The sequence below is a fragment of the Orycteropus afer genome, unplaced genomic scaffold (genome assembly GCF_000298275.1).
Source record: "Orycteropus afer afer isolate SDZICR_OR568_19922 unplaced genomic scaffold, OryAfe1.0 scaffold00006, whole genome shotgun sequence".
NCBI classification, from domain to species: Eukaryota; Metazoa; Chordata; class Mammalia; order Tubulidentata; family Orycteropodidae; genus Orycteropus; species Orycteropus afer.
In genome coordinates, this window is record NW_006921593.1 from 2557391 (window position 1) to 2566910 (window position 9520).

The window sequence follows — 9520 nt, forward strand, 5'->3', positions numbered from 1 at the left end:
CTATGTGCGAGGCGGTGGGCTAGCACCAGCCGCTGGTTTTCGCCGCCGCTTCTTTCTCTTTCGGGTTGAGCTGGGTGTGAGTTCTGGCCCCAGTGTTTCAGTCTGAGGCACTGAGCTAGAAGAAAAAGTACAGACGTTAGATGGGCCCCAGACCTCTAGTGTCTACAGAGTAGGACCTCCTCCTCGCTCACCTTGACACTTCCACCCGTTCAAGAACAGCGATGAAGAAGCCACCCGTGAGCGTGGTCTCGGGGGAGGCCCGGAGGCAGTGTTCAGCACCTGGAAAGGTGCCAAGCCCTCGATGGGGCCAGGAGGGTAGGACAGGCACTAACCTGGGGAGAAGAAACAATGCAGGCTTCTGGGTAAAAGAGCGGCTTCTCCTCCCAACGCCCTGGTGGACACCCATTACCTGAAAGTCCCTGGGCTCTTCTGTAGAGCACCTTGAACCACGTCTTCGTTCTCCTCCTGGCAAAGGGAACATGTGGAGTAGACAAGACGCTGCAAGGAGGGGAAAGTGAGCGCATGGCACAGAGCTCGCTGCTGGAACCCTGCCAGGGCATGCAAGCGCTCCTTGCTGGGTGTGCCTGCCCCGGGCTCCTCCAACTGTCGGGACAACATACCTAAGAGAGAGCATCTCAATTATACGGCTTCACAGGTTGCCTTATTACATGTGGGTATCTCTATAGATGAGAAGGTTTGCCTAAGGTCACCAGTAAACCGAAGACTAAAACAAAGTAGTACCCTCAGCACCAGCCTTGTCTGGATCTGAGTCCCTCGCCAGCCCCCTCCTCCTCCCCGTCTCACCAGAGCCACTGCAGGAAGGATCCAGCAGGATGTACTGGACCTGACTGTAACGCGGGTCTGAGGGCGAGACTGCCAGGAAGTCTTTCTCGGCTAGCTCGCAGCAAGAGACTCCAGCCCGAGCCAGGAGCGTAGCCATAGACGCCAGCCGCTTGGCATCCAGGTCAAAGGCAAAGATCTTCCTAGGGAAGAGGTCAGAGTCGAGGTGAGCTAAGTTACAGTGCACCTGAGGGCCACGGCTCAGGGAGCAGTAGATGACTATGCCCTTGGAGGAGAACAACAGCTGACCCACGGGCAGTCACAGCAGCACACGTGCCCTCAGCAGGCTTACCCACTGCTCTGGGCTACATGCAATGATGTGCACGGGCAGGACACACGGAAGATCACAGTTAAGTGGCCTACGAGGTCCAGTGTCAGAGGTGACTGGCTGGGGACACTGCCATGGGTTAAGGGATTCTGTCACCTACTGGGAGGCTTAGCTCGAGACCGTACCACCAACTTCCCAGGCCAAAAGAGCATATTTAAAACAACAGCCTCCTTTCCACCTTTCTGACCTATTACAACAGACTAAGCCCCCGCTCCCTCCTCTGCCGCCTGCAGCACTGACCCTTGGTTCTTGAGAAGAGCCGCCAGGTGACTGGTCTTGTTGCCCGGGGCAGCACATGCGTCGAGGACATGGGAGCCTGGCGCCGGAGCCAGCAGCATGGCTGGGAGACAGCTGGCCTGGCCGGGCAGAGCACAACAGCTCGGTGAGCCCAGGCCCATCACTCCCACCTGCCCTACCGTTCCTGCCTCTCCACTTCCCTACCTTATCTTGTAGGATGAGGTGGCCAGCTTGGTACAGGGGATGTTCGTGCAGATCCGTGTGGGCAGGGAACACAAGCAGCTCCGGCAACAAGGGATCCAGAAGAAAATGCTTCCCCTTGAGGGTCCTTAAGTCCTCCAGGCTGCCATGGAAGAGGTTCAACCAGGGAAGGAGAAGCATTAAGCCGCTATGTTATGAATTCCTCCATGCTAGACTAGGCTAGACACTGCACCTGCTGCCCCACTGTCGCTGATACAACAAATCCTGAAACTGCTTTGAAAAAATGAACAGTGGCAAGACAGAGGGAGCTCAGTCAGTCAGGAGCAAGGGTTCTCAAGCCAGACAGGCTAGGTTCAGGAGCCCACCTCTGCTGTTTACTAGCAGGGGGAGCTTGGCTTGCTTACTTCGGTAAGTGGCTTAATCTCTAAAGCCTCAGTCTACACTTCTGTAAAATGACAGTTGTGAGGATTAAATGAGTTGACACGGGCCAAACACTTAGAACACTACCTGGCACACGTAAGCACTCAACAACTGGAGCACAACCCTGGGAGATTCCATGGAGAAGGCGAGTTGGGGAGAGGTAAGATCTGAGCTGACTCCTGAAGGATACGGAGTCACGTGACCAGGAAGGCCGGGATGAACGTTCACTCTGAGTCTGCAAGGCACCACTGTCCACTCACCCTGGCTGATGCACAAATAGCCTCAGACAGCTATCGTGCCAGAGTGGGAATTCTTACCCAAAGTCCCTCTCTACCAAACCACCCTTGTGACCAACCAAGGTATTAAAAGGCAGGAAGAAGAAGGTTTAACACAGACTGGAGCAGGGAGAAAGGAGCCCTATGGCCCAGGGTTAAGTGCTTGGCTGCTAACCAGAAGCTTGGTTAGAAACCAGAAGCTGCTTAGAAAAAGATGTGGCAGTCTGCTCTGGAAGGATGACAGCCTTGGAAACCTTGTGGGGGCGGTTCTACTGTCCTGTAGGGTCGCTATGCATCACCATCGACTCGAGAACAGTGGGTTTTGGCTGGAGGAAAGGGGAGAACAAAGGCAACTTCTCAGAGCTGCCAAAGATAAAACAGGAGGCAGGTGTGAGTGAGTCCAGTGAAGGGGTGGAGGAGCGTCTTGAGTGGAGAGCAGCAGCTGGTGCCACGTGGTGCCACACGTGGTGCCACGGCAGACAGGCCTGGCGAGGAAGCGGAGGCGTAGCACAAAGGAGAGCCAAGGAAGGGTCACGGCTGGGGAGGAACAGCACCAGCAAACGAAGGAAGAGCGTCTGCAAGCAGGGAGACCAACTCAGAAGATTCTTGCAGCCATCCTGATAGGATACAATGAGGGCCCCAGCCAGACAATGCCCAAGATGGAAAGGAAGGTGCGGATTTGAGAAAGATGCTAAACGCAGCCCCGTCAACAACTGGAGGGGAAAGGGGAAAGCACCCAGAATGACTCAGGTCTGGCTTGGGCGACTGGGCGAGGAAGAGTGATAGCCATTAGGTCAAAAAGGGGATTGCAGGTGGTGCAGTTTGAGAAGGTGATGAATTCAATTGGACATATGCTATGACTGTGTTTCATGGAACTTGAGGTAGGAATACAAGAGAGAATACAAGAGGTGTTTCATGGACCTGAGGTAGGAATACAAGAAAGAAGTAGCCCGAGAGTCGGAAACTCTCAGGTTGAGAGGTAGAAGTTAGAACTATGAGAAAGAACTGAGGGATACAAGAGAAGAATGTAAACTGGGACTCCCAGGAATCAATGTTTAAAAGATAGGAGGAAAACAAGGCTCAGGAGATGGAAAAAACACCGGAAAAGTAGGAAGAAAACCTACAGGGTGCAGCCACAGCCAGCCAGCCAGCCTCTCTCCCCCGTGGATCCATTCCCAGTACCCCCAGGCACCTCCCTAGAGAAGGGCAGTGTGGGCAAATCCTAAGCCCTCACCTGGATGCCCGCCCCTGGTAGGAGAACCCCTGTCTCTTGAAATAATCAATTGCATCATCAGAGCAGGTCTTGAGGGTGTTCACCCGCACAAACCGAGGTATCTGGGGGGCTAGAAAGCAATCAACAGTGAGTGAGCAGGACCGCAGCCCTCCCCTCAGAAGGTCTCCATGGCTACCCTGCCCGAGGACTCCTTCCACCTCACCTGGACCAGGTGTGGAGCCCACTTCCAACAGATCCTCATTCCGGCTCACACCCCGCTGAACCTTGAGCCTGGCCAACTCGGCCTTCAGCCTGGCCTGGTGTCGGGCCAGCAGAGCCTTCCATCGGCCCCCACCCCCTCGAAAGCCCCGTCCCAGCAGCAACTCATACACTAGCACCTGGGGGTGGAAACACGGGGAGGGGGGTAAAAAAAAAAAAAAAAACAACTAAGCATTAAAGCCTTGGAACTAAGGAAGTACCTTACCAAAGACCACCCAAGAAATTAACGGCAGATCCAGGACTGGAATCCGGTGACCTTGCCTCCCAGCCCGGGCTCTTTCTCCGTGGTTGCTCACCAGCAGAGCTGTGGACCCCCCAACTCCTGTGTCATTATTAGCGTTCTGTTTACTTGACAGTTCTACGGGAGCTCTGGTAGCGTAGTGGCTAAGGCACTTGACTGCTAACCAGAAGGCTGGCGGTTCAAACCCACCAGCCACTCCTCAGAAGGAAGATGGGCCAATCTACTTCCGTAGTGATACTGCCTCGGAAACCCAAGGAAGGGTCGTTATGAGTTGGGTCTGACTCAATGGCACGTAACAACAACAACATGCTATTGCTACTTCGGTTCTTTAAGTAAACACAAGGCCGGAAGTTAACAGCATTTTTATCCCACTTCAGTCCGTAACCCAATGAGCAACTGACAGCTCTCACTACTCATTTCCGAGCAGCGACTTGCTAAACCCAGAACAGCAGCAGAGCGAGGCCGAGCTTACAGACGCCTCCCTCTCCAGGCTCCCGTCTGCGCTGCAGCAGGGACTCCCGGCCCGCCCGTCACCTTGGCTACGTGCGGCCGCAGCCCGCCCGTCACCTTGGCCATGTGCGGCCGCAGCTTCTTCTCGGCGCGGAGGAGCCCGGCGCTGGCGATCACGGCGTCCAGCACGGCGGCGTAGCGCTGCGTCTCGCACACCAGCGCGTACAGCTGCTTCACATTCTGCGCGCGGCCGAAAGCAAACTGCTGTGCCGGGGCCCGCGACCGCGGCAGCCGCCGCCACCTTGTCCTCCACCTCCCGCCCGGGCATGACCCTGACCCCGCCACCCGCCTCGGGATCCTAGTGCCACCCTCCCTGCTACCTGGAAGCGGCTGCCGTAGACTAGTCCCTTGATGGAGCCCTGGCGGCTCTCCACACCGGCCAACACGGCCGCCGCGGCCCCGTACAGCGCCATGCTCGGCCGCGTGTCTTTACGACCCTGTCGCAAAACTCGCCCGGCAAGACTTCCTGGGTCAAAGGGCACGAGTGTATTGGGACCTCGGATGCCGGGGCGTCAACCCCAGTTGCCCGAAAGGGGTGATTCCTTTCTCGCCAGGGTAAACCAAAACCAAACTCGCTGGGATCTAGTCGAGTGTGACTCATACCGACCCCGGTTTGAGTTTCTGAGGCGGTAACTCTTTAGGGAGGTACATTGCCCAGACTTCCTTCCCCTGGGTGGCTGGTGGGTTTGAACTGCCAACCTTCTGGTTAGCATCCTTAGACATGCTAATGTCTGGTTAGTAATGCTTTAGACGCTGCGCCACCAGAGGATTTTATTGCTAAGATGATTGTGTTTTGGGTGAAGGTTTACACAATAGTTTAGACTCCCTTAAAAAATTTCTCCAAAAGTTAATCTCAGTGACATTGGTTACATTCACAATGCGTGAACTTTCTCATTTCTGTTCCGGTGGTTCCGTCCCGGTTAATCTAGTTTTCCTGCCCCCTCACATCCTCATCTTTGTTATACCAAAGAGCAAACTGAGTCTGTCAATACTAAAGCAAAAAGATTTTTTGAAGAAACGGAGTGGTATGGATGTGCTTTCATGATTAGGTTGGGCTATGGGTTTTGGAAAAGGCACTCTAGTGGTGTAGTGGCTAAGGCATTTGGTTGCTAACCAGAAGGTCAATGGTTCAAACACAGCAGGCTCTCTTTGGAAGAACGATGAGGCAGTTTGCTTCTGTAAAGATTAACAGCCTTGGAAACCCAGTGGGGTTGCTATGAGTCAGAACCAACTCGATGGCAGTGAGTGTGAGTTACTGGTTTTGGAAGGATGAGCACAGAGGGAAAGTCCTAGTCCCATCAGATCATATCAACGCACATGATATCAACAGGATTTATTGCTGTAACAGCACATAATATCAACAGGACTTGTCGCTGTTAACCTGGACCACCTGGCTGAGGTAGGCTTTGTCAGGTTTTCCACTATAAAGTTTCTCTTTTCCCCCTCTTTCCACCAGTACCGCTTGGAAGAAGTCACTGAGCCCAGCCCACACTTAGCAAGTGGGGAGTCAGGCACCACCTCTTTGCAGCAGAGTATCTACATAAATTATGGGGACTTCTTCTGCGTGGGAGATTTGTTTTCTTCCCTCCATTTATTTACTTATTCAATCATTTGTTTACATCAATAGGAACTCAGGGATGTTTATTTTATACTTTGGGTTATGATCCAACACAGTTTCATTTCCTCAGTGTCTCCCAGCTTTGGCCATTGGGAGCTCTTTCATTTAGCTCCTCAGACCCTCATCATTGTGGGGTGGTCTGTTTGTTTCTGAGCACTTCTTTACTCTCTGGTACTGCAAGATACCCCAGGCTCATCTTGATATTTCCTGTCCTGAAATGTTTTCAACCATTTCTCCTGGTTCCTTTTATAGAAGAATGGTGTTGGAAATGAAGATCTGGGTGCCAGGTGACCTGTTTCTTTGACCCTTCTTTAATGTCTCCATTAGAAAACTTAAAATTATGTGTGTGACTCACATAAAATTTCTGTTGGACAGCTGTTTTAGAGTCTCCTCTCTCCTAAAAAATACCTTCCCTCAACCCCACTCTCTCTCAAACTCCTGACCCATTTCTCTCCTTCCCTTAACCATCAGACTTTTTAAAAGAGAATCAGCAACAATGGCCTTGACTTATTCATCACATGCTATTATTATTTTCATTCCCTGCATCCTGTCTTCCACCCCACTCCACTGCAGTGACTCCCAGCAAGAATTCCCTACTGTTCCAATAAAGTCTCTTCCACTCCACCGGTGGTTGCATAGTGCTGTGGTGCACACCCTCCATGTTATAAAGCTCCCCCCTTTGGCCTCCACACCCCTACTGCTGGATGCTGCACCCTCCTGTTCCTCTGACCAATTCTCCGTCTCCTAGGCTGCCTGGTCCAGCCTGCTTCCTACACTCAGGTGTCCCAACCTCTGACCTGCTTTCTGTCGGTCTTACATTTTCTTCCTGGGCAGTCTCATCCACTCCCACACTGTCATTACTACGAGAGAATAAAGTTCATATGCCCTAAAGTAGCATCGATAGCCCTCCCTGGTCCAGCCACACGCAGCCCAATTGCAGCATGTCTTATGGACCTAGACCCCAAAAGGCTCTTCTCCTCTGCCAATGCTCTGCTTCCTTCAGCTTAAATGCCAACCCCTCCATCAAGAATTGCTTGCTCTAGAAAAATAAAGAAAACCAAAGATTCATGGAAAGAATTAGTCCTAGTGACTGGTACACCATGCGATCTGCAGGCTATACGACTATGAGACCAGAAGAACTAGATGGTGCCCGGCTACCAATGTCAACCACTCAGAGGGGGATCTATGTAGGAGACCCTGGATAGAGAGGGAAAACAATGTGAAACAAAATTCAGAAGCATTTGGGAAAAAAAAAAAGGTGGGGGGCGGGGGAAGACCAGGTTTGCTGGTCTGATAGAGCCTGGTGGAACCACTGAGACTATGGCCCCTAGCTGCCCATCAGGTCTGGAAGTGAACCCACACCTGTGGCTTCCAGCCAAGCAAAAGACAGGCATAGGAGTTGAACATTTACCTCACATTTACATTTACATTACACTCCTTGGAGAGAACAATCATGGGAGAAAGAAGGGCTGTTTAGACACAGGAAGACAGCTCAGGGGGCAGGAGTGCATGGAGGGATGGACACAGGGAACAGGTAACTGGGGAGGAAGTGGGAGGGGAGCTGTTGCATTGGGGTAAATTGTAGTCAGTGTCATGAGACAAAGTGTATGTGAACTGCTGTATGGAAAGTGAATTTGTTCTGTAAATTTTCACCCAAATAAAAAAAAAAAAAAATTACTTGCTCTCTCCTCCTCCCTCTCCATCCTAAATGTAAGTCAGTGAACAGCTTTTGGCTGTAAGCCACAGACACTAACTCTGCCTCACCCAAAGGGGGGATGTATTCCGTGAGTGCAGAGGTACATTAACGTATCTGTCAGAGTCTGGCTGGGAACAGAAAGGTGCACTCAAACAGAAATTGAGACATTAAAGAAAGGACTATTTATAAAAGTGGTCAAAGTCAAGGAAACCTTCAAGAGATGATACAGTACTCAGGCCAGCAGCAGCACCATTACCATCCCGAGACCTGAAGGAATGAGGGAAAGGTCACATGAAGACATGGCCACCAGACAGGAGTCTTGGGTAGAGGGCAGCTGCCAGCCCATAGCCCAGAAGGAGGGAACCAGAACAGTATGTACCTCAAACTCCTCCTCCTGCCCTTGGATCTGCTGCTAGTACCTCCCATTGGCTGAACCCAACAGACGCCAGAGGGTTTACACTGCACAGGGGTCAGCCTCCCAGGACAAAGAGCAGGGTGGGGAAGGTGGGGAGTGGATACAGAGAAGCAACACTCCTCAGCTCCATCGTGAAATTGAGAGAGCTGAATGGCTACACAGTGGGTCTGGAAGGCGTGACGCGCACAGCAGGCAGACCAAGGCCAAGGCCACGTCGATCCGGCTGGTAAAGACAACGAGCCCTCTTCAATTCAGTTTATTGTTTACACAGACCGTGAAAGGAAGAGTAGCCAGAGGTTCCAGTCCCTTCTGGTCCTTCTCCCACACACCAAAAGGGACGAAACCAAAGGCAAAGGCACGGATGACTGCACTGTGAGTTGCAGGGTGTCCCATTGCTGAGGAACTAGTTCTAGACCGCACCGCAGCTAAGCAGTTTCATAGTCTGCAACTCTGTTCCCGGGGAGTGGGCCAGAAGGCCTCACATCTCATCAGAATCCTGGCAGCAAGGACAAAGCCTCTTGTGATGACCTGCCAGCAGGACAAGGAGGTGAGCGGAAGACGACCTTGAAGCAGCACCTCAAACGCCCTGGAGGTTCACAAGATGGTCTGCTGATTCTCATGTGTCAGCACGTGTCCAGGATGGCAATAAGCTTCATTGCCCACGTGGCCCATGAGGGCATGTGCAAGGGTGCTGAGGTGAAGCTGTCCCCTGCAGGTGGCTCTCAGGCAGCTCCACAGACCTCAGTGGCAGGAGGCTGTGGCTCTCTGCAGCACCATGCCTCAGGTGACTCAGCTCAGCCTTCCCTCCAATCTCCAGATCCCTTGGAAAGAATTCAGTTGTCCCCATATTGGTCTGAAGTGAGCTCCTGCCCCGTCAGCTGTGGCCAGGGGCAGGATCTCCATAAGCGAACGTGGCCTCTGGGCTCACTCCCAGGCGTCCAGGAGCTCTCAGAAATGGGAAGTACGCCCTGTGTGGCCCCCACTCACTTTGCTCCGAAATGGTGCCATTTCTGGGTCGGTCTGCCTCATCTGAGAGGGACATCGAGAGAGGTCTTTGGGGACAGAGCATTCTCCTCATCTCCCCACCAGATACTGGGCTGACTGACTAAGTGGTCAGCGTGAGACCAGCTGCGCAGGGGTGGTCCCCAGAGGTGGTGGTGGTTGTTATGTGCCGTCGAGTCGGACGCGACTCATAGCGACCCCTCCTTGGGTTTCCGAGGCAGTATCACTACGGAAGTAGATTGCCC

The 9520-nt window shown here is 52.8% G+C and overlaps 1 protein-coding gene across 1 annotated transcript; it reads right to left on the reverse strand.

The window, feature by feature from the left end:
* Window positions 1-4957, reverse strand: NSUN5 (NOP2/Sun RNA methyltransferase 5). Its single transcript, XM_007942403.2, has 10 exons — window positions 4865-4957; window positions 4602-4724; window positions 3738-3912; window positions 3536-3644; window positions 1610-1748; window positions 1409-1524; window positions 805-983; window positions 410-620; window positions 192-332; window positions 1-115 (listed from the first exon to the last, which is right to left on the reverse strand). Exons 1-10 carry the CDS (start codon window positions 4955-4957, stop codon window positions 1-3), a joined length of 1401 nt encoding a protein of 466 aa, XP_007940594.1.
* Between the last annotated feature and the right edge of the window lie 4563 nt (window positions 4958-9520).

Excerpts from the sequence above, each read along its gene's own strand:
- NSUN5 (XM_007942403.2), bottom strand. The coding sequence starts at position 4,957 with ATGGCGCTGTACGGGGCCGCGGCGGCCGTGTTGGCCGGTGTGGAGAGC. Across the intron at positions 3,913-4,601 it reads TGCGGCCGCACATGGCCAAG|GTGCTAGTGTATGAGTTGCT; the intron begins GTGACGGGCGGG and ends TTCCACCCCCAG. Across the intron at positions 984-1,408 it reads GCTCTTCTCAAGAACCAAGG|GAAGATCTTTGCCTTTGACC; the intron begins GTCAGTGCTGCA and ends CCTCTTCCCTAG.